General features: G+C 42.0%; 1 protein-coding gene across 1 annotated transcript; it reads right to left on the bottom strand.

Annotated features, from left to right (window-relative positions):
* Positions 1-7,285: 7,285 nt before the first annotated feature.
* On the bottom strand, positions 7,286-25,090 carry LOC120054127 (fatty acyl-CoA reductase 1-like). The gene is made up of 12 exons (XM_039001535.1): positions 24,972-25,090; positions 21,039-21,257; positions 19,942-20,117; positions 19,523-19,702; positions 18,148-18,325; positions 17,993-18,037; positions 17,693-17,820; positions 17,509-17,576; positions 16,503-16,674; positions 12,047-12,176; positions 10,777-10,904; positions 7,286-9,833 (listed from the first exon to the last, which is right to left on the bottom strand). The coding sequence occupies exons 2-12, from the start codon at positions 21,225-21,227 to the stop codon at positions 9,671-9,673; spliced, it is 1,557 nt and encodes a 518-aa protein (XP_038857463.1). The 5' UTR covers positions 21,228-21,257; positions 24,972-25,090; the 3' UTR covers positions 7,286-9,670.
* Positions 25,091-25,818: the final 728 nt, after the last annotated feature.

Genomic DNA, 25,818 nt, shown 5'->3' with positions numbered 1-25,818 from the left:
CAGCAAAACTAGCATCAAAGTGCTTAATTATTTAAGACAATACATTACATAGTGCATTAGGAAAGTATTCAGACCCCTTGACTTTGACATTTTGTTACATTACAGCCTTATTCTACAATGCATTAAATAAAAAAACTATCAATGTACACACAAAACCCATAATGACAAAGCGAAAACAGGTTTAGAAATGTTTGCTAATTTAGACAAAATATAACACAGAAATACCCTATTTACATAAGTAAGTATTCAGACCCTTTGCTATGAGGCCCCACATTGAGCTCAGGTGCATCCTCTTGTCAAGGATGATCAATGAAATGTTCCTACAACTTGATTGGAGTCCACCTGTGGTAAATTCAATTGATTGGACATGATTTTGAAAGGCACATATCCGTCTTTATAAAGGTCCCACAGTTGACAGTGCATGTCAGCGCCAAACCAAGCCATGAGGTCGAAGGAATTGTCTTAGAGCTCCGAGACAGGATTGTGTCGAGGCACACATCTGCGGAAGGGTACCAAAAAAAATTATGCAGCATTGAAGGTCCCCAAGAAGACAGTGGCCTCCATCATTCCTAAATGGACGGAGGCCACACCTCAATAAAAGGCACAGGATAAAAGGCACAGGAAAGCCCACTTGGAGTTTGCCAAAAGGCAACTAAAGTACTCTCAGACCATGAGAAACAAGATTCTCTGGACTGTTGAAACCAAGATTAAACTATTTGGCCTGAATGTCAAGCGTCACGTCTGGAGGAAACCTGGCACCATCCCTACGGTGAAGCATGGTGGTGGCAGCATCATGCTGTGGGGATGTTTTTCAGCAGCAGGGGCTGGGAGACTTGTCAGGATTGAGGGAAAGATGAACAGAGCAAAGTACAGAGAGATCCTTGATGAAAACCTACTTCAGAGCGCTCAGGACCTCAAACTGGGGTGAAGGTTCATCTTCCAACAGGACAATGACCCTAAGCACACAGCCAAGCAATGCAGGAGTGGCTTCGGGACAAGTCTCTGAATGTCGTTGAGTGGCCCAGCCAGAGCCCGGACTTGAACCAAATCGAACATCTCTGGAGAGACCTGAAAATAGCTGTGCGGCGACAGTCCCCATCCAACCTGACAGAGCTTGACGGGATCTGCAGAAAAGAATGGGAGAAACTCCCCAAATACAGGTGTGTCAAGCTTGTAGAGTTATAACCAAGAAGACTCACGGCTGTAATTGCTGCCAAACGTGCTTCAACAAAGTACTGAGTAAAGGGTCTGAATACTTACGTAAGTGATATTTCAGGTTTTTTGCACAAAAAAAATCAATAACCTGCTTTTGATTTGTTATTATGGGGTATTGTGTGTAGATGAGGGGAAAAAACTATTTAATCTATTTTTGAATAAGGCTGTAACTTAACAAAATGTGGAAAAAGTCAAGGGGTCTGAATATTTTCCAAATGCACTGTATCCCCATAGCCATATTTCTCAAAAGGAGGGTGTCACATGTACAGTAAAAGGAAGTAACTTGCCAACCCGGGGTGATTATCTATATCCTGCCTCCAACGATTCTCAAATAACAGTCAAGGAGGTTCCTGACCTGTGGAAGTCCACACTTTAGACCTGTAGGTGGAAAAAAGCCAGGGCTTGTTCAACAAAAAATACACAGAAAAGAATTGGACATTCAAGTTAAACGTCCACAATCCAATCAATGTTTCTTTGAATCTGTATACCCTGCTACCCTATTACTGGTATACATTTGATAACTTACCAGAGAGATCTGAAATGCCAGTGTGGAGAAAGTAACAGACAGAGTAGAATCCCAGCGGTGTTCACTCGCATACTGCCTCAGACAACAGTGCTCAGGGTGACTTCCCCTCAGAGCTTGACAACAACTATCACCAGGGAACTGCCATTCATATGATACAGTGGGAGACAAACAGCCAGGGAAATGGACCATGCCTTCTTTTCCTTCTTTGTAAACTGAACCTGAATTGAAACTGGTCTGTAGCATTGTAATCCGTCTCCAACTATTCTGTCAGTGTCTTAAATCAAGGGCAGGCTTTACCAGTATAATACAGGCATGAGTACCCCATAAAAAAAAAATAAACCAAAGAGGAGGACCAAGACAACCATAAATCACCCTGGACAATGCTGAGAAACCTCAGATCCAATCAGTAAAACGAGCCGCAGACACACGAGTAGAGATAAGAAAAATTTAAGCAGATTGGAAAACTGAGATATTGAGAGAGAGTTTAAAGGCTGATTTTAATGGTATTAATATATAGGCTATTGAAACAGTAAGAGTATTCATGAATTTCAGGCAACTTTTGCCCTGATACAGAGCCGAAATGATTCCTTATTCTACATGTCAGAGGCATGTCTGTTCTACAAGACACCCTCATGGTCACCATGACATTTAAAGCTACGTTTGTGAGTCATGGAACAGGAAATAGGAAGTTAATATGACTTCCTTAACTCTTTTGCCAGTTCTGCACACGGAATGAATCTGTATGTTGAGGGGATGGAGGACTTATGGTGGATCTTGTCCACTAAAAGTCTGTCGATGGGGGGGGGGGGGGGGGGGTTTACTAAAATTACATATATAATTGTTTAAAAGACAGTCATACCATGGATTATTTAGCTATTAGATTTGGAATTTTAGGACCCCTGTAGGTATGAATTATTTGATCAAATATAGAATTTGGCTTTTACTACTGTAGCCCATTGAATAACATTCATAAATGTCAAAATAGACAGTCAAAAAAATTAAGGAATAAGGTTGTGAAAGCTCAAAACATTTGTTTCTTGGACACATTTAAGCCCTTTTATTTGTTGCCACAGAACTATCTCCATAAAGGTTTTTAACCGGTACCGGGTTACCTTCAGACAAGTCCGTGACACTTCTGGGGGTTGTAGAGCAAAATGGAGAACCTCATCTTTCCATAGACTGGTCATATTAGTATGTAGCCCAAACGGTTTGGACACTACAGACAGAAGTTGGCACATCAACTTTTACACACGCCTCTTGGAGGGATCTCAACACCCCATGGAGTGAAAAAGTATGTGATCGTAGGTGCAGAGAAGGACAACAGAGGCAGAGAAATACCATTTACAGGGAATTTATTATTCCTTAACACAGTAATGTGGGGAAAAGGGGCTGGATGGAACCAAAGCAAAGAAAGTAAAAATGAAGGAGTCCCCTTTACTACCTTCCCACTTCTTACCTAACCTTTAGCACCAACTGGCGCGCTAACCAAAATACAGAGGGTGGTCCGCCCTGGTCTTACCTAGTGTGCAAAGACAGATTCAAAATCACAGATTGTGTATGTCCGCAGGCCTCTTGCCTAAACACTCCCAAGGTGTGTTTAAACACTCCCTTCCCCCCCTGGGAACAAATGAAAGTGAACAATTTCAATAACCAAAATCACTAAGTCCTATTGGCAAACACATACCGCTGAAGGAGCAGCTACAAAATAATTTCACTAACCAACACAAGACATAAAAATAAGTTATCCTCCCTCTGACAAAGGAACACTGGCTTTTATCAAGCTGGAGAAGTTTGTAATTGACGAGACAGCTGTTTCCCCTGACGAGAGGGAGGGGTCAGAGCTCCAATCAGCGATGCCCCAACCAATCAGCTGCTTTAGGAAGCCATTTCCTTAAATACACACACATACAAACCCACAACAACACAGAACTTGGGGAACGTAACATCAATGGTACCGACTTCATCTTGGTCATGAGAGTCTCCTTTCCATAGAGTGATCATAATAGTTCAGACGCTACAGAAGTTTTTGTGAGAAGAACGCTTTTCTGAATGTCTCATAGTCTGACAAACACAGCTGTAACTCGGTCTATAGCAGCGGGAAGTATGGGTGCTGACACCCTCTGATAAATAACCATAAAAAAATATGAATATGCAAAAAGAGTGCACTAAGTCTTTATTACCCCTGTATGAGTGGAGAAAAATACACGTCAGCAGAGCAAAATTCTTCACCCACAGTCTACTCTAGTAATCCTCAAATACTTTAGGTAAGTGCTTTGTCCGGCACACTGAAAAGATCCTACATTAGAGACCTTGTCAACAGCACCCCCACCCCAAAACATCTTCACACGGCCAGCCATGGCTCAGCCTTCTTCCACCGCAGATGCAGAAGGCCGACATAGATGGATGCGGTGGATGAGACGGCGCCCATGCAAGAAAACGGATATCTCTAGTTTAAACTGACAGATTTTGATGGGGACATGACCTACATTTTTACCTTTATTTTAAGCTTTTCCAGAATTGGGAATTACACCAAAAATTAAAGCAATTGTCTGGTGATGGTGCTGGACCATCTGACAGGCCAATTCTTCTCAGAGGGAATGGTCGGGGGGCAGGAAAACAATAATAATAATTTGTACACTGCAAATTAAGCCAAACAGAGATTGTACTTGAAAATAACAATAATTTCATAACTTGATTAAATTGAAATAGGATCAAGTCTCTTGGGAACAGATTACCTAAACTTAAAAAAAAAAAAAATTGTTGAATTCCTGCTGATTTCAGTCTTTTAAAACCACTTGCAGGACAGCTTTTGGCCCGCAGGGCGCCTGTTGCCGACCCTGTTCTAGAAGCTCTTAAATTTGTTCAACGCCCTTTCAGTCATAACATTTCAAGCATACCAAAACACAAGAACACATGGGACTTGCTTGACCATTAGGGAACTGGTACAGTTGAGGAAGCATGGCATTCAAACAATACAGTTCAAATTAGTATGATCTTCCGTAGAAAACCTTTTACACAAACAAAGACTGTCACATGATGCTACATTCAGTTAAATCTAATGTGAAAGACTATCTATGGGGGTTTACTTACCAGGAGCAGTGGAGTAGTATACTTGATAGTCAGGACAAAATTGAACTTCAATGATATCAGTCAGTAGGACAAGCAACCTCTGGGAAAGTGTCAGAATGTCCTATGCTTTATACAGACTACATTCAGATGAACCCAGTTTGAACACAAATGTATCTGCTCTGAACTAGTATTGTTACCTACTGTCAGCTAAGCTACTCCTGTATGTTTCCTAGTATGCTCAACAGGGATATATCTGTGCTGAAAGTGTATGTGTGTCTTGCATCAAAGTATGAGGGCATCCCACTGTCTTAAGCCCCTGAGACGGTGGATCCTGTTTACCCTTCCGAGGGGTCTGACTCCCAATGAGCACGCTCAGTAGTGACTCAGCCCGGACCATGGTTGCCAGGTTACAGCTGCCAAGTGTTCCAGCACAGGGTTTCCCCATCTACCTTATGCATCTTGATTTGGATAAATAACATGAATTCATGCACAACCGTCATTACACTTCTTATCTCACAATTGTCACAAATCTCACAAGTGACTTGGTGGCAACTAACCCAGTGTTTCTAATTCTATTATTCTGATTCTAGAAACTGCCTCTGGCAGAAGATTGATGAGAAGCTCTGGAGCATTTTGACCATCATGGGTTTTGAGAATGGGTGAACAGTCAATATCTGAAAGCATCCTACAATAGGGTTCCATTCTTTCTTTCCTGTTGTCGTTCTATGGCTCAAAGTCAACACCACTGCATTCATGTCAGCCTTTTCTTGGGTAAAACAAGAGATTTAGAGAGCATTAGGACAAATTCATTATTTTGGAGAGGTTGGCAACATGGTCTCAATTTAAAAAACTTTCCTTACCCCAGGTCACTATCGCAGGAAATAGAGAAAAAGGAACACCAATATTTATTGACGGGACTTGAACAGGCTTACGTTTCTAATTGTAAGCCTGTTCATGTCCTGTCAATAAACATCCAATGATTTATGCAGAAACAGAGTGCACTTTTTGAAGTGTCCTGAGGTAAGGAATGTTTTTTTCATTTAAGTCCCTCCGTTGAGCACCTGATTGTGTTTCAAGCTGGGCTGAAGCGTTTGGGTACGCTTTCTTTCCATTGTGTCAATTTACTTTACTACACACAATTCATTGTCAAGGCCAATTTATAGAAGTGGAAAAGATGCCACATGCAGCTCAAAACAGTAGGGGTCTTCTCCACAAACAGAAGACAAAAGTTTAGTTGAAGCAGACTATGTTCGGAAAGGCTAAATGGCCAATCATAAAACACTCCATATTCTGATGCCGTGATCACACAAAGAAATACATAATTTGCCTCAATAAAAAGAATTGAAGTTCAAATGCAATATTGATTTTGAACTTCTATCCCCTGGTAGAAAATTCTATGAATACCTTAAATACATTGGCAGCCTTATTGGTGGCTCAGGTGGTAAAAGTATGGTGTTAGCAATGCAAGGGTCATGTGTTCAAGTCCAACCATAAGAAAATTATGTAAGTCCCTAAATGACATATTATTGCTCTAGGGCAGGTATTCAATTCAGTCAGCTACTGTAGCTAAGTACAGTAAATGATTGACTCCGTTCTAGTCCTGTGCAGTATCAACTCTTTTGCACATAAAACAAACCCTCCCCTGTGCAATGATATCAAAGCGGAATCTCTTGGGTCAAATTTCTTGGCGACAACGGTAAACCAAGGAATTGGCAGAGCCAGAAGATAGGGCACCAGTTAGAAGTCCTGGTGAACCGGATACTAGGGGGCCAAATCCTGGCTGGCAGTATTAAGCCTTAAATCGATCATCTGAACAGAATCAGAGAAACATGACAAAATGTTTGGTATGCTAAGTGGTGAGGGAGATCTGTTAAGAATTTAAAGAATCTGGTCACACATCTATATAAAGCTAAGCTTTATTATCTATCTAGCTCAGGGATGGGCAACTCCTGCCCCAATCGCCCATGGCAAAATGTGAAGATTTTTAAGAAATTAGCTGTAAATCTGCACATTTCTCTCCACACCCCATGGAAAAAGGTGTAGAATTGATGCAAACTTGCTTTATAAATGGCAACATTTTCTCTATGCCCCATGGCAATATGTGTAGAATTGCAGGAAATTAGTAGAATTAACATTTCTCTCCGCTGTTAAGAGGGCAGAAAAACAAATTTCACTTAAGGCCGGCTCTGACTGCATGTGTGGGTACGAAGACCCACGAGTCACTTTGGCCCCTCATAAGTTCAGATTTTGATGTCACCCCCACCCCATCAAAGTTGCCCATCCCTGCTGATTGTACCTGGTACTTAAACTGAAGGTATTACTGGAATGCTCAACCAGTATTACCAGCTCTTCTCTACCAAGGGGTGATCATTGGAGTGAGAAAAATCTTGTACGATCAAAGCCATGTTAATGGAGAGTTCTTTTTCAACCCGACAACATAAAATACTGAGCTTCACGAACAAAACTTCCCGCACAGAGGATTTAACAGTTTATTCCTTCTTTTTGGTTTACAAACAAAAGGCACCCATTGATTATTTATTTTTTTACATTTAGTGGCAATTACTTTAAAACCCTCAAACTATAGAGCGCATCCTCGGGAGAATTCAGTGAGGGTCATGGTAAACAAATTGGTTATAGGATACAGTTCTTTCCACAAGACTACATTGTAAAATTATAAGAGGAAACAGGACAACAGAATACAAAGATTTGGCAAGCAGACAAAAGGCAAGAGGAATATGTTAAATCATATGTCAGTCCAGATGGGCATTGTGATATGCTGTAAAACCAGAACGAATGTAAAATGTTAGAGATGTGCAATATAAAGACCATTAGAATGATCCAGTAACATGGATCCCTAGCAATATGAAGTAGTAGAGGGTCTGCCCCACTCTCTTACTTCTCCACCACAAGTTCATAAACCCTGAATTCGCTGTTCCATTGCGTCACAAGTTTAACAATACTACACTACGAATAGCAAAGCCACAAACCAGAAATAAACAACTGTTACACACTAAATTCTTCAAATCCAACACCACAAGGAAAAGGGACTACAAAAGCAAGGATACCATTCAACATGTGTTGCTCAAAACAGTTATTACAATGGACATGACAACTTGTTCCTCGATATTCAAATACAAGCAACTACAGTATTAACTTAATTTGGATTCAGGAATCATAGGTAGCTTTTTAGTAGGCTGTGCAATGAGTCAAGCTGTGTTAACTACTACATTCAGAAAAATTGTACACTTAACTGACAACAGTTTCAACATGATGCAATAAAATGGTGTACAGTAAGTTCTGTTGAATTAGTTTCCTCCAGCTTTTTTCTTTAGTAAATAAACAGCCATGAAACATTGATTTTAATAGCATAAAAATACTTTGTAAGTCAGATTTTAAGTCTACCTAAATAGAGTTCTGTAGGTATAAGTAACTATATGGCAAATGGACACATACAATGTACAACCACAGAAAAGTGCACTGTCAGTCTGACGTCTTAGACAATATGTACAAGAAAACAGTTAAAAAAGGGAGAGGTACAAACATTTAAAAATGTCCCAAGTGCACAACCTACCCAGGCCAACATTGGATAAAGACCACCTTTGAGAGTTATGGCAAGACAAAGATAAAAGTAGTTTAGGATTGGAAGAGGAGAGGTCTCTCCCATGCATGGAGTATCCCAAACTAGAAAACAGGCAAAACCGTAATCAAAGCTCCAATTCCAGGCAGTAAAATGCCCATGACATTGTGCAACATGGGGAAACACTTAAATAGATCAGCGCAGCTTTGCCTAAAAGCTGTTCAGTAAAACCAGTGTAAAGAACAGACTACCCCAACATCAAGTCCTCTGAGCAGTTGCCTGTTCTGAGCTACATGAGATCAGAGGTATTTGGGTCAGAAATCATAAGCGGACAGTCCAGTCAGAAATGGCTTAAATGCAACATAGGGAGAAAAAAAAAATTGATGCGAGCTCTGCAAGGACAGCTGATGCAAGATAATCAAAACCTTTTAGGCACAGTAAAAAAAAAAAAGCCATCCCATTACCATCTAACTTGTGCTTGATCATGTCATTGGGAATTAGTCATTGCCACCAGCAAGCATAGATTTCACATGGGTGCCTTCATCCCTATTCAAGCAAGAAAATCTAAACCGTTAGTCAAAGCCAAAGCCTGACCACCCTGGGGCAGTCAGCAAAGCAGAGAGCTCAATGACCATGACAACCAACCGAGAAAAATCGATGACAATTCTGTCTGACCATCACTGTGCAAGGGGAGCATCACAGGACCTGGGGTCTGGTTAGATTCATGCTTACTACATCACAGTTGAATGCAGTACTACCTCTCACACCAGGGAACACACTGCAGAGAGAAGGGGACACATCACATACAGTAGGATGAATGGTATGTCAGACCTTTAAAGGGATACTTTGGGATTTTTTGCAATGAAGCTCTTTATCTACTTCCCCAGAGTCAGATGAACTCATGGATACAAATGTGTAAGACTCTGCATTCAGGATGAAGGAAATAAGCGGTAGTTTCACCAGCCAACCCCAACTAGCGTTAGCGCAATGACGAAGTGTATGGCATCTACTCGCATTGCTAGCAGTTACCAGCCTTCCAGTCAACACTCGTTATCAACTTCCTTCAAACTGCACGCAGAGACATAAAAAAATGATATCCACAAGTTCATCTGACTCTAGGGAAGTCGATAAAGGGCTTTATTTAAATCCTGAAGGCTCCCTTTGATGTGACTGAAAATAGTCCCAGGGTTCGAAGAGCATTGTCCAATGCATAGCTGTCCGCAGGCAGGCCGGGCAGGAGGGAGAGCGGGTGGATAGGTTCAGGGTGAACACGCCACGTGGCCTCAGTATTTCATGGTGCTGGACGCTCGGAAGTAGGACAGGAACTTGAAGCAGAGGCTAACCACAAAGTACCAGATGTTCCTGCCCATCTGGGACCGCGCGATGAACACTCGCCAGATGAACACGACCAGGACTGTGTTGAACGTATAGCGGATGTTCCTCAACCTGAAAAAACACACAAAAGGATGACAAATATTTTATTATAAAGAGGTAACTGAAGAAATACAATGACATGTACTGGGTAGCTTGCATGTGAACAGGCATTCACGGGAGGAATAGGACATTTTAGTAGAACTTTACCCTTTGAATATTGTGAGCAACGAGCACTTTTAGAAGAACAGAGGATACCAGGGAAATATTTTGCTGGTGATCCAGGAAAGCAGAAAGATATGTGCTAGTAATGCACGGTTTTAGGGTCATGAAATATTCCGTGGCTGAAGGGCGGGTGTTTGGCGGTCGGGTTGAATAAAGAGAAAAACATCCCCCCAAAAAATACAAATCCATAAATGTACAACTATAGCTCAATTTTTTAATCTATAGGCTACATTGAGGTTTTGCTTTCATTCGTTGGCGATTAAATCGGCAAACGCTTTTGGGAACGGGCAGAAAACGTTAACGTCGATCCACTGAGGCAAAAAGTACAATGTCGGAGTTTAACACAGTAAGAGAAAAGCTGCAAAATGGAAAGTTGAAAATAAGGAGAAGGGGCGCTAGAAAAGTAATGAAAGACTTGGTGAAGTGGTAAAAGAAGATGAAGGCAGTGCCTATGTTGCGTGTGATGATTGCGAGGCAATATACAAATTCCACAGTAACGAGACAGGAACTTCAAATAGGCCTATGGCACGTCAAGGTAACTGTATCCTGTATTCAGATGGGTAAAATGGATACTGACAGGTGGTCTATAACCTCTCAACTCCTGCATAATTAAGCATTTCTTGCAGTACAATGATCCAAATGTACATTTTGACTGGGGAACAGGAGTTGAGAAATATTATTTTTCAGCATAGCATGAAGTCAATGCCATTACAATGAAATATTCAAGATGACTTGGGAATTGTCAATAAGAGGATAGTTATGTAACATGTGCAGGTAGAGACATTACTCTTACTTGTTGAGGTGTTTGCGTGCGGCTGGCAGGCCTGACTCAGCCTCGTTCAGGACATACTTCTTTGTCCCCATGCAGTAGTTTTCCATGTACTCTGCCCAGTTGAGTTGTCGCACGTCAAAGTTGAACATCTGGACAAACAAATAAGGGGATTCATACTGTAAGGATGGTCATTGAGCAAGTTTTGTTGAACCAAGGAAGATTTGACACAAAAAGTACAACTTCAAGTGTTACACTTGGTGTGTTGGACCAACATACTCAGTGGACAGTTTATTAGGTACACCCATCCAGTACAGGGTCAGACCCCCCCCCCCCCCCCCCCCGCCTCTAAAACAGCCTGAATTCGTTGGGACATAGAAACGTTGCTCAAAATCAGTATCAAGGGACCTAAAGTGTCCCAGGAAAACCTTTCACCACACCATTACACCACCAGCCTGTACCATTGACACCAGGCAAGATAGGGCCATGGACTTATGCTGTTTACACCAAATCCTGACTCAGCATGACGCAACAGGAACTGGGATTCGTCAGACCAGGCAATGTTTTTCCACTCTCCAATTGTCTAGCGTTGGTGATCCTGTGCCTACTGGAGCTGCTTCTTCTTGTTTTTAGCTGATATGAGTGGAACCCGGTGTGGTCGTCTGCTGCAATAGCCCGTCTGTGACAAGGACCGACGAGGTATGCGTTCCCGAGATGCCGTTCTGCACACCACTGTTGTACTCTGCGCCTCTTAGCTTGCACAATTCTTGCCATTCTCCTTTGACGGCTCTCATCAACGAGCTGTTTTCACCCCTAAGACTGGATTTTTTTTGTTTGTCGCACCATTCTCAGTAAACCCTAGACACTTGTTTCTGTGATACTGAACCATACCACGCTCAGTCACTTAGGTCCCTCATTTTGTCCCATTCTAACGGTAACAAAATGCCTCGATACCTGTCTACCTGCTTTATATAGTAAGCCGCGGTCACGTGACTCATCGCCTGTAGGAGCTAAACATTTGTGTGAACGGATTGGTGTACCTAACAAACTGTCCACTGAGTGTACATTCACTGTACATTTCAGCCAGGCCCTGACTATCCAACACAATGACTCCATTTAAAACCAAGCTGAATTATTCAATTGTGCTCGGACTACAAATGCAAACATACTCCATTCGTTCAATAGCATTTCTGTGTGTCACACTACAAGTGTGTGTGTGTCCTACCCAAGTATGTATGCGTGGGTCCTACAAGTATGTGTGTGCAAGTGACTGGTGGGTGGGCGTAAAGCATACCCTCTTGTCATCAGTGCCCATCTGATTCATCAGCATGGTGACGTTGTCCGTGTTCCACACCCACGAGTGACTGGTGAAGTACTCCAGCACCATCATGGCCTTGTGCAGCCGTGTGATGGTCTTCATCATCCTGCCGTGGAGTGGTGGTCGCCATGGCAACAGGGAAGAGACAGGTATTAAGGAGGTAGAAGGGGAGATGGCACAGAGCTGACAGCACAGTGCCAGCTTTTACCCTTAAGGGCACTGAGCTTTAATATCCAACTGCTGGAAAGTAACCCCAGCCAACTAGATTCGGATTATGACGTGGAGAGGGACAGACCAGGGGGATTAAGGTCTGTTAAGCAGACAAGATGGAACAACGGATGAGAATTACCTATTCAAAGTATTTTTGTACAGGGTAAAAGTGCCCTCTAAGCCAATTCATTACCCAAGTAAAAATTAGGGTATGTCAACGCTATAGATGAAACGTAGATTTGCAATCATCTGACCCTTGCACACTTCTTCACAGCTTTAAAATAAAGAACTGTATAAATCCAGCACAATCTAGAATAGAAAAATAGAACACCGGTAAGAGTCTAAGCATACTAGCATTATAAGCTAATTTACACTAACTCATACCAGTCTCCATTGGATTGAGTATTGTTAGGTTGATACATACAGCGCATTCGGAAAGTATTCAGACCGTGGATATTTCCTCATTTTGTTACAGCCTTATTATAAAATGTAATACAATACATTTTTGTTCCTCAATCTATACAACACCACCCCATGAGGACAAAGTGAAAATAACATTTTATAAATTTGTAAAATTTGTACAAAATATAACACAGAAATACCTTACTGCATAAATATTCAGATCCTTTGCTATGAGACTCGAAATTGAGCTCAGGTGCATCCTGTTTCCATTGATCATCCTTGAGATGTTTCTACAACTTCATTGGGAGTCCACCTGTGGTAAATTCAATTGATTGGACATGATTTGAAAAAGGCACACCTGTCTATACAAGGTCCCACAGTTGACAGTGCATGTCAGAGCAAAACCCAAGCCATGAGGTTGAAGAAATTATCTGTAGAGCTCCGAGACAGGATTGTGTCGAAGCACAGATCTGTGGAAGGGTACCAATAACTTTCTGCAGCATTGAAGGTCCCCAAGAACACAGTGGCCTCCATCATTCTTTAAAAAAAATGGAAGTGTGGAACCACCAAGATTCTTCCTAGAGATGTCCGCCCGTACAAACTGAGCAATTGTGGGAGAAGGGCCTTGGTCAGGGAGGTGACCAAGAACCTGATGGTCACTGACAGAGCTCCAGAGTTTCTCTGTGGAGATGTGCAAACCTTCCAGAAGGACAAGCCATCTATGCAGCACTCCACCAATCAGGCCTTTATGATAGTGACTTCCGTCTGGCCACTCCAAAAGACACCTAAAGGACTCTCAAACAAGATTCTCTGGTCTGATGAAACCAAGATTGAACTCTTTGGCCTGAATGCCAAGCGTCAGGTCTGGAGGAAACCTGGCACCATTCCTAAGGTGAAGCATTGTGGCAACAGCATCAAGCTGTGGGGATGTTTTTCAGCGTCAGGGACTGGGAGACTTGTCAGGATCGAGGGAAAGATGAACAGAGCAAAGTACAGCGAAATCCTTGATGAAAGCGCTCCGGAGCACTAAGGACCTCAGACTGGGGCGAAGGTTCACCTTCCAACAGGACAATGACCCTAAGTACACAGCCAAGCAACGCAGGAATGGCTTCAGGACAAGTCTCTGAATGTCGTTGAGTGGCCCAGCCAGAGCCCGGACTTGAACCTGACCGAAAATCTCTGGAGAGACCTGAAAATAGCTTTGCAGCGACGCTCTCCAACCACCCTGACAGAGCTTGAGAGGATCTGCAGAGAAGAAAAAGAGAAACTCTCCAAATACAGGTGTGCCAAGCTTGTAGCGTCCTACCGTGCTTCTACACTTGCATTGCTTGCTGTTTGAGGTTTTAGGCTGATGTAAGGGCTTTATAAATAAATCTGATTGATTCCAAGAAGGCTCGAAGGCTGTGACCGCCGCCAAAGGGGATTCAACAAAGTACTGAGTACTTATGTAAATGTTATCAGTTATTTATTTTTTTATACATTAGCAAAATTTTCTAAAAACTTGTTTTTGCCTTGCCATTATGGGGTAGTGTATAGACTGAAGATACCTTTAAAAAAAAATAATCCATTATAGAATAAGGCTGTAACGTAACAATGTCAAGGGGTCTGAATACTTACAGAATGTACTGCATGTTGAACACAATGTAATGGAGGGCTTGTCCAATCTGACGGCACCTGAGCATGTCTGACTGCCAGTAGCTTAAGGTTTTAAAACTTGCACCAATTACATTGTCGTCATTAGGAAAACATGTACTAATTGTAGTTGAAAGTTTCATGAACGAACTGGTTTGAGGATTAATGGCCATGCCAAATTGCATCAAAAGCAACCATGCTTGTAATCAAGAGCTCAGATTCCCTCCATGATACATCGTGTTCCAAGAGGAAGGTGACAAAACATGCATGGTGGAACATTTAGAAAGTCAAACATTAAAAAGGTATTAGTTTCAGTGGGTGAGACACCCATCTATTCACTTCACCCGTAGAAAGTGTTATACTAATCCAAATGCATTTCAGACAACCAAAAATGTTACATTTTCGCTAATTGAGATATGTTACCAAAAGTTTATTGCAGAAATGTTTCTGCTGTACAGTAAACCTGTGAGGACCAATACTGTCTATCAGGTAACAAAAACTTGATTAGACTGAACCGTGGTCTGGATGCATAATAAAACGCATAAAAAGGTGGGGTTTATGAGTAGGCCTACTCAACTCACTGATACACTTTAATTCAAGATTCCATTGGCTTCTGAGCGTATGAATTACTGCCAGTGCATTCCATTCTGCCCACAATGTGCTTCATGAAGCCCAGGAGTAGGACTACCAGGAGTAGAAGTGTTGATGGGCCAATTAATAAAAGGACAACTAGTTCACTGGTTCCTCTCATTTGGGGAGATTATTGAAGAGTAGAGAACAAGAATGAGGACCGATCAATCCCAGGTCACTTCAGAAGACTCAATGCTGGGGTTCCCAAACTTCTTTTGGCCTGTGACCCAGTTTTGATAGAAAAAAATGTAGAATCTGCAACCCCACCATGTATATAAAAAAAAACTTTTTTTAAATTGGGGCTATGACAGTTAATACAAAATCAGTCTGACAGTACTTTTGAAAGTATGGTTTGAAGTGACTGAAATGCATCGGGAAGTTCAGACGATAAATCAGGCTATAATTTTGTATGATCATCTGTGTTGAAAAGAACATTAATAATGTCCTCCCCCCCAGTCTGATTTAGTGCCTTGTCCACTCTACTAATGAGTAATGCACGACTTGTGAGCATTGGAGAGGGAAACAGAAGACACATACGTGTTCCCGAGTCTTATCTTTCAGTGATGGGGTCGTTATTTTGTAGCTTAAATCTTTCAAGAGAGACACACATTTGTAAGAAGAAAATAGAAACCGCTCTGTTTATTACAACCACATCTAGCGGTCAGTAAGCTCAGGTTCTACAAACCAAGCACGATTTTTTATATTTCAGAGTCTCACACGACCCCTAATTTGGGAAACACCGGACTTAACTGCATGGCTCAGAAAAAATAAAAAATGGCAACAAAAATAAGGGAGGTAATTCCACAATAAAAAATTTAAAAATGACTTCCAAAGCCAAATAGTTCCAACTGCATCAAAAAAGTACAAATGCAGTAACAGGCAGAAAGGTCAAACAAAAAGGGCGACAAAATAAAATCACTCAAACATTATTGCAGCATGCTTTGGACAGGAACCCATGCTTGTCATGACGACACAGAAGCCTGTCAGCAGCCAGCCGAGTCCACGAAATCGAGCAAACAGCCAGGCGTTGCTTCCTCCCCACCCACCATGCCACACAACCAGCACCCAGTGGTGGAGGGGAGAGGGGGTTGAGAGGGCACGGGCACTGTAGTAGACCTTACCGGGGCTTCTGACCCGTGGCCCTGAGATACACGTCATACAGCAGGGCGGGCAGAGTGTGACTCACTGTGGTCCAGTACTGATTGGTAAAGGGGTTGGACCGCAGGTTAACATTGGGGCGCCTGAAAGCCTGCTCTAAGGGGTTGGTCTTGAAGGTCATGTTTATACAGTACTCTGCAGAGAGAATATGACATCACAGGAGGGAGAACCCCTTTAACAAGGACATTCAATGCCAGGACATGGTCGAGGTAACACCGAGAGGGGTAAGAGTGCAGAACCCAGCCCTAATGGTATATGGGTGGCTTATGCACCCTTACCCCCATGACACCAGACAGAAGCATCACGTCACAGGTACAGTACACATTGGGCTACACTGAGCGAGAACGCGGGGGGGGGGGGGTGGAGGGAGATGGGTGTGACCGAGCGGGGCGTCATTTACCTGGGCTCTCTTCCTGTCATCCTGAGGCAGAGATCATAAAGGAAGGCTGGTGCCTTGTGGCTTACAGCGATCCAGTACTGATTGATAAGGTGATTGGTTGTGAGATTTACATTGGGCCGTCTGAAGGCCTGCTCGAGGGGGTTCCTCTTGAAAGTGGATATTACATGGTACTCTAGGAGAAAAGGTAGGGGGTTCAACAGGGTGAATTGTTGGCACAACTCATTTCTCCAAAGTAGAAAGAAAGAGCGAAGCGGCAAGCATACAACAAAGCAGCAACAAAGCCAGATCTTCGGTTTAGACAATATATCTTTGAAGTGCTTTTGAACCATCATTATTTAACCGTACAAGTTATTGTGAGAGTCTGGGGAGATTACATAACACCACAAATCTAGACTTCAAAGTAAGCCTAATGAATGGAGAAAAGCAATGTTAAAAAACAAAGTGATTTCACCTGAAATATTTAAGCAGCATAACAATTTACGGTAAATGAGTAGCAAATAGACAAAATATATTTGACATTTACTAAAATAAACGCACCAGGTTGGCATCTTAAAAAGGGAACTATACAAAGTGGCACTATGAAAATACCATCCATCTTTAGTCCACTAAACAAATATTGGATTTATGACTGGAACACTTTCATTCAAGCATGAGTCATGTTATATAGGTTCACCCATTTCCTTTAAACCTGGCACAATGTTGATCTTTCTCAGATGGCTAGCATTCAGATGTATTTTTTATTTAACTAGGCAAGTCAGTTAAGAAAACTCTTATTTCAATGAGGGCCTACCTAGAATATGTACAGTAAACACAAATCCAGGGAGTTGAACACCCCAAAGAGCGTGCGAGTAAACCAAAACCTGCTCACACTCACTACAGTTATAAGAGTGCGTGTGCCCTCAGAAGCATAACTGATAATCATAATTTATCATTCTGCTTTGTTAGACCATCTGAGAACAAATATCCAAATATACTCCGGGTGTAAGATAAGGAAAGCGGTTCATACCAACTTCACCCCAATGGAACGGGTTGATGCCACCCGTCGTGCAATTGTACACCAATATGCTCTTAGGCCTGCGGACACAAAAAGGGACAAAATAAAAACCGGAAGGAATATCTGCATTTCATAAATGATATCATTCGTCCAGCTCCAGTGTGTGTGTGTGTGTGTGTACGCACGCACGACTGACCTGGTGTGTCTCTGGGAGCCAGAGTACCAGGCGGCAGCCAGTGTGGTATTGATGACCACATCCACAGGCACCAGGTCAGCCACTGCATTGTTGGATGCTCTCATGGTGCGCAGGATCCCCTTTCCTGCCTATATAGGGCAGAGAAGTGTCAGGTTCATTACTAGGTCATAGGAAAGTGCTTTCTCAGGTTATAATGAGTAGCCACAATGTTGACGTGGTCATGATTGCAGTCTGATCTCTGACCATTTTACATAGAGAAGAGAACTCCGCTCACTTCTTTTTAGGTTGTTGATTACTTACTGCAATGAATATTCCACTAGGTCCATTGAAATTATCAATCCAGCCCTAAGAAGAGTGAAAACATGTTATGAGCAGTATACAGAGTTTATTTACTACGGTCAGTTACAGTAGCTACCGTTTTAAAAACAGCCTGCTCAGTACATGAGAAGACTCACTGGGAAGGGCTCTTTCCAACTGGCCCCTACTATAGAGGGCCTGATGATGGCCACGTTGAGGTTTCCACACTCCTGCTGGACCAGGTACTCAGCCATGGCCTTGGTGTAAGTGTACGTGTTGGGCCTTTTTCCAATCAGCCCTGGGGTCATCGCTGAGACCAGTTTCTCATCCATCCACCTAACCAACATGAAAACACATTGAAGTCAGGGTTTTTTCTGGATAAAAATGTTGCTTAGATGGTGGGAGTGGCCAATGGTGCAGTCGCCGAACAACAATTTTAGAGGCCCTCCTGTTGGCCACAGTGACAAAATGTTGCCGTTTTAAAGCAAATTTCCTACAGTTCCACACATTTTGCCATGACTTATGCCATCTGAGTAACTCAAACAACTAAATCGATGGAGGCCCCATGCCATGCCCAAAATTCTCCCGAATGCATGTTTTGAATTTTAGTTTCTCCCTGACTGTCTAGCTTTTATTTTGGTGATTTTTAGTTCTCAAAGATGATTATTTAAAAAATATATCAGTCCATTATCTTTTCTACATAGTTTATATCTGAATTTAGTAATTTAAAGTTCATTTTACACTGGATTTTTTTTAAATCCAAATAATGACAGCAAAAAATAAAAGTATATATGATTTACACACACACTTTGCTATGTAGAAGAAAAGAACTGGAAGATCCACACAAAAGGTCAGTTATATTGCAATTTTCTGCCCATGACCAAACACATATTTCAGAGATTAACTTTCCTTAAAACTGCCCCACCCACATACATATAAATCTCTGAAGAGATTCTGACATGCCTTTCGTAATACTTAAGGGTGGAAACATTACTACAACAGAACACTAACTTTTACACAACTGGTGACGGTTTTGTTCATGGGTTACATATTGGGCCACCTTCAAGAGAAGTCAGAAGTCCCACCTAACATTTTGAGTAAAGCAAATGTCCTTATTAAATAGTTTACAAATGGGTGCCATTCAATCAGTAACCAAACTGCATTAAGTTTCAAATCAGAGACGTTCCCTGTGTTGGTATGAAGTTTCAGTCCATGAAGTGGCATTGAGAGACCCGTGAGAAATTCCAAGCTTATGCATTAGCCACTAATGCATCCATTTCCTCTTAGTCAAACATGCCTATCTGTAAATTACTATAATCTCTTGGTATATAGTATTACTGACATTCATCTTAATAATACTGTCATTGAAAATAAGAATTTGTTCTTAACCGACTTGCCTAGTTAAATAAAGGTTAAAAAATAATAATAATAATAACAAATGGCTTCCATTTCTATCAATCTGCAAATAACTTCAGGGTAACAAGTCTGCAATGGGAAGAGTTATGAAAAACAAGTCACATTTCTTAGACTCACTCCAGGCTGTCGATGAGCTTCTTGTAGTCAACAGGAGGTGGATAAACCACTTCCTCAATGAGCGTCCGGTCACAGTTGGCATAGGCTGTGGACACGTGAAGAAACACCTCCAAGTGCTTCATTCTGTGGGCCAGAGCCACCATCTTCTGGGTGGCTAGAACATTCAGCTGCATAGCATCTCTGAGAAGGAAGAAAAATGTCACATACAACACATGAAAATATTAAAAACCAATGGGCGGGTACACAAGAACGGTTAGAAATACTTCTAGAATGATAACCTACACTAAGTATTAAGAGGAAGCGAGTCATTTCTCTGCAGGTGAAGCAAGTGACAAGATCACCCTGTAGAAAAATCTGAGCTTGCAGAATTGTCCAGCAAAGCTCTGGGGAGTAGCATTAGGAGAGAAACAATGGCTCACTTGAGAGGCTCGTTGAATCGGATGGTTGCAGCACAGTGGAAGACTACGTTGATGCAGTCAGCAAGCGTTTCCTGGTCCTCTGTGCTCAGGTCCAGCTCTGGCAGGGTGAGGTCACTGTTAACAGCCACTATCTTTTCAGCAAAGTCTGGCTGCTCATCTCGTACCCTGTCAAAAAGCTGAAATACAAACAGCTGCAACAGTTGGCAAAGAAAATGTAACACTCAAATCATGCTACTTTCACTGCCAATAAAAGGATCAAAATTAACCTACTCAATGTTTTTTTAATGACAGCAATGTGTTGGTGGAGTGATGTGTTTTGGTTTGAAAGCGCTCCAAGAAAACAATCCCTTTAGTTAAGACTACGTCACTGGGGCCAAGCTCCCTGCCATCCAGGCGGGGTACAGGGAAGGGCCGGAAAATCGTTTAAGACGTCAACCACCCACGCCGTAGACTGTTCTCTCCGCTTCCGCGCGGTACATCAAGTCTTCTATGCCCCCTTCCATAAGACTAATAAATAGCTAACAAAATGGCTGCATGGATTGAGTTGACCTTTGTTTTATTCTTTGCACTCACACTACACACTGATACTTCAATACACTCACTCCGTTATTTGCTCACACACATAATATGCACATACATTTATACTGACTACACAAACATACAATCATCATATACGCTGCTGTTACTGTTTTATCATATGTTCGATGTCACCTTACCCCTATACATAACTAACTCTACCACTCCAGTATCCCTGCACATTGTAAATATGGTCCTGGAACTGACCCTGTATATAGTATGCTTATTTACTTTATCGTGTCGTTCTCATATTTTTTTCTTCCAACTTGTTATTTCTAGTGTTACTGCATTGTTGGGTTTTGAGTTTGCAAGAAAGGCATGACTGTACTTGTGCATGTGACATTAAAACTTTAAACGTCATGGTCTGTCATGACCCAATTGTAACACAGTATGGAGAGCATGGGCTCTGGAACTACTAGATCTCCAGTAACAAATGTTCAAGAACATATGATCCATCACCCCACAGACATCCCCTTTTGGCTAGCCCCATTAGACCTTAATCCTTCTCCAGCTCTGCTCACCTTGCAGTTGATCATGTCAGCGATGCGGGCCTGGGGAGCGTGCCCTGCTTTGTGCCGGACCAGAACATACACAGCTTTGATTCCAGGGCAAGACCGCAGCAGCTTCTCCAGCAGGACCTTTCCCATGAAGCCTGTCGCCCCCGTGATAAGCACATTCTTCCCCTCATAGTATTCCGGAATGGTCACCATTTTGTCAGGTGTGCTCCAACCCTTCTCAACCTATGGAAGGATTACATCATCGTTAGCATAGTTATTGAAGAACCTACCGACTAGTGGGACAGAATTTCACCAGTAACACCGACCCCAGTTAAGAGACAAAAACTACTCTTTCCATCTACAAAATGCGCCCATATCACATACAGTATGTTGGTTCCTGTATCTTACTCAGCCTTGCCACCGTTGTAAGTAACTCTTATCCCGTCTAATCCACACACTCATTAAGATGGGTGACGGGCTCAAGAGCTGTACTTAAAGGTTAACTCTCAACTCCAATTTCAGCCTTTGCCTAACCCCTTCAAAAAAACATTGCGGGTGTGGGGGGGGGGGGGGGGATTGCTCACAAGAATTCATTTTGGGGGTGGGTAAACGTAGTTGTACCTGATCCCAACACTTTCTCACTAAAGCATAATTGCCAGAAGTCCACTGAAATGCTCTAATAAAATTGTGCATGGCGAGCAAATATGTCTCTGCACCGTTAGCTCAAAGTAGTAGGGCGCCTGAGTTCCTGACATTATTGTCAATTGCGATGTAAATTTGAATCCCCCATTGAGCACAATAAAAAATAAATTAAAAAGTGAAACGTGGACCCACATTTATTGCAGTGTTGGGGGGGGAAAAGTGCAATGATGATTAGGGGCTCAATTTAACTCAACCCTTACTGCAGTATTTACACAGTAGCTCTTTTTCCAATGGTCAAATTAACTCACAGACTTGGGTACTGTACAAAAACCTACAACTACTACCAGGGCGACCCCTCTCACAAGTATGCTTTCACTTTTCAGAATTAGAAGTGTGTGTGGGCACGGGATGAATATTGTAAGGCAAAAAAGGATTTCTAATCCCACATGCAGATCTCACAACCATTGAACTATGAGCCAACTGTTTTAGCAGACTGCGCCACCAATCAGTCATAGCAGATGGGGAAACAATACAATGAGTTGACATGAACGTCATGGTCATTTATTTCTTGTTATGAATGTAGCTACAAATATAAAACGTATAATCCTCATTGCCTACATGTATTTTCTTCCAAACTGTCAAAATGAAGACCAGAATTTACGTGTTTTACTATAACACCTGGTTTACAGTTAAAACTTTATTTTCTCATGAAAGTAACTTCTCATTCACACAATCTATGAAAGGTTTAGAGAGCAGAGTTGAGCACTCCTGGCAAAGAGCCAGTAAAATATATTGAAATCTTCTCTACACAACATCAAATTGCATCACTAACATCCGGTTTACCAGATATGAGCCTGACTTAAAGATGCACTATGCGGAAATCGCTCTGCCGTTACCTGGTTGCTAAAATTCTAGTAGTTTGCCTACATTCAGTTTATGTGACAAAACAAGCAATCATTGTGTAGAGAATCATTGTATTGTCTAAACTGCTGAGACATATATTTTCCATAACCAAAAACATTGTATATTCAGTTGTTTGAAGCATGTGTACAAAACCAAAAGGAAGACACGCAAAACCTAAACTTCAGAACTGGAAGCATAGAAATCGCACACATACGTGAATTTGGTCAGGTCTCCCAAAAAGTTACACAGTGCATCTTTAAAACTCAAGAGTTTAAATACGCCCATTTTTTTTTTACTAGTCTTATCTGTGAGTGATAGTGGCCGGCACGCTACTGTTGATACATCTCACTATTCAGACAGATAACTGGTTAATGATTGACACAGACGATAACATTATATCTTATTCAAAACAGATATCACCCACCAAGATCATTAAACACGCAACACTAAAACACTTCTGTCCAACAGTGAGTAAGTACGGCTACATGCACACAATAATGTGATTATTGTGGATAGTTAGATAAATATAATAGTTTGATGAAAACGTTTACATGCTTTGTAAGAATAACGATTACCCTAATAATCCTGTTTACATGGATACATCTAAATAAATGTTTCACCACAGCGACCATGTTATTTTTGGGAAGCATATTTGATTCGGAGTTCAGACAGAAACAGTGTTCCACCGTCAGTGCCATTTTTACGTGCAGGATAGGTTCCCTCTGGTCAATGCGGCAGAGCAGATTGGTTATATGCAGTAAATAACAGCCTGTGTCAAGTCTGTGACAGCTGTGATCTTGTCAAACAGAGGCAGTGTCTCTGTCCAAGCAGCAAGGCAGTTGTGGCATGCAGTGCCATCTTACCCTCCCATTATATATAGGCCTACTGTATGCGTGTGTGCTTATTATAAACCAAATAAAGTATTTGATAACAGGTGTCACAAAGAGAAACTTCAACTGTAGAGTAAGGACATAAAAAGCCATCAAGAAATCCCTGGTGACTGGTGTGCAACAACTGTATTCACTAAAGCACCACCATGAAAAACCTGATACCCATTTTTGGAGGAATGGAGGTAAAAGGTAATCTTGCTTATCAGGTGGGTATGAGAGCGGTGCAAAGGAGAGTCTGGCGCTTCACTAAAAACACTGAGACTGAGGGTGCTGTTGCTACAGCATCATTAAAACGTTTTGGACCCCCGGAGAGAATGTTCTATTTCACTTGGGACAACTGACCAAGACAGCCTTTACACCTGTAGGTCCAGCTTCTACTCTGCAGTCCTCCTTGGGGGACCGAGATTGGCATCCTCCTCTTTGGCCAACCTAGGAAAACGATCACCAGCCAAGAACGATCACCACACAAAATCTAACACCACTTGGGTCTCACCTTACAGCACTGTAAACTACACAGTGCATTCACCTTTATGAAGTCTCTACTGCTGTAAAAGCAAGTGATCCCAGATACCACATCGCCTGTTGGAATAACTGATTAAAACACATGCATGTCCCTGGAGTTGGCACTTGAATGCTGTGGTAAATATTTGCTGACAGATGTGAAAACAACACATCGCAAAAGGTAATGTATGAAGTAAGACCCCCCCTCTGCAAAGATCAGAGAACGCTGTTGACAAGGCCACCTCAGCAGTGATTCAAAAATCAGAGCAGGTGATGTTGGCCTAGTATAGACCAGCAGCTATACCTGTCCAAATAATGGAGAAGGGGTGGGGTGGCTATCATTTTTGCTAACACTCACGTCAATGAGTTAAATGAATATATATGTCAAATGGCATAAATGGAAAAAGGCTGGAGATCTTGTGACCCCGATTAAAGTCAAACAACTTACTTGTGGCTTATGTTATATGGCTAAAATAAGTCCAGTGTCACGCCATTTGAATTTAGAAAGAAAGCTATTGTCGTACAAAGTGATAATGATTTTAAGCACCACAGCCCACATGTTAATTAGCTAGTTAGCGAAACTTGCTCAAGAAGGCACTGGCATCGACTTGTGGCCGTGTCACCCCACACAGCAAGAATACTAACTAGCCAACCAGCCAGCTAACTAACTAACTAACTAACGTTAGCCAGTATGCCAACTTCTTTGGTGTGGTGGTGAGCAATTCCCATTAGTTAACTAATGACTGACAGCAAAAACAGCACTACCAAAACAAGAAAATGCAAACACTTTCTTTAAAGGATTGACCTCAATGAGTCCTAACACAAACCTACAACACTTCCTGGAAATAATTTAGCTAACTGGCTAGCTAACGTTAGCCAGTTACCCCTCCCTTTTGCGCATCTCTTCCGTGGCATGCTGTCGCACATCGTTAGCGAACGATAGCCATTCCCAGTCATCTTTGAACATTTAGCGCTAAATATAATGCAACCAGAGAAAATAGCATGTGAAAGACGGATATACCTGAAATCTGGACGAGGCTGAGTTTTCTTGCGTTAAAACAGAGGTATCTCCCGGATACAATTGTAGCTACAGCTCCGCAATTACTCTATTTCTGCGGGCTGTGAGCACAGGAAACGTGACGGCTGACCGTCGGGCTGGCTTGCCAGGTTTTAGCTCTACTGTACGGGTAAATGCCAAGTTAAATCCCGCCCAAAAGGCCTGAAAGCTGAGAACACTGCAATTCGGGGCGTTCCTTACACAGTGTGCAGGGCCGGACTAAGAAATAATAGGCCCTGGGGCTTCGTTTAAAAAAAAAAATCCCTACCCTCCCGCCCAGCATAAATTATAATAATTTTTAAAATTACGTAATTGTTAATTTACATGTTTTGTTTTTTAGGCACCCTATGGGATTGGGTCAAGCTCCTGACTCACACAACTGACCAGTCACATGTATTTATTATGTATTTTTATTTTATTTTTTATGAATAAGTTACCCAATCAAGGCAGCCCCCCCAGTGACCCACATGAGCCCCCTACCTCCTCTTCTCCCCCATCTGATGATTAGCAGAATGGCAGCAGCTGGCTGTCTACGCTCATTGAGAGAGGGCTCCTGAGTCTTCCTGTGGTTGGCGGTTGCAGTGAAAAAATATATACCACATATATACTGTATATATATATATATACATTTTTTGCTGAGTTTATGTACTGTATATATATATACAGTACATAAACTCAGCAAAAAATGCAACGTCCTCTCACCGTCAACTGCATTTATTTTCAGCAAACTTAACATGTGTAAATATTTGTATGAACATAAGATTCAACAACTGAGACAAACTGAACAAGTTTCACAGACATGTGACTAACA

Source organism: Salvelinus namaycush, chromosome 9 (genome assembly GCF_016432855.1).
Source record: "Salvelinus namaycush isolate Seneca chromosome 9, SaNama_1.0, whole genome shotgun sequence".
Classification (NCBI taxonomy): domain Eukaryota; kingdom Metazoa; phylum Chordata; class Actinopteri; order Salmoniformes; family Salmonidae; genus Salvelinus; species Salvelinus namaycush.
The sequence above is the reverse complement of the archived record's forward strand: the minus strand, read 5'-3'. Positions and strand labels throughout refer to the sequence as shown.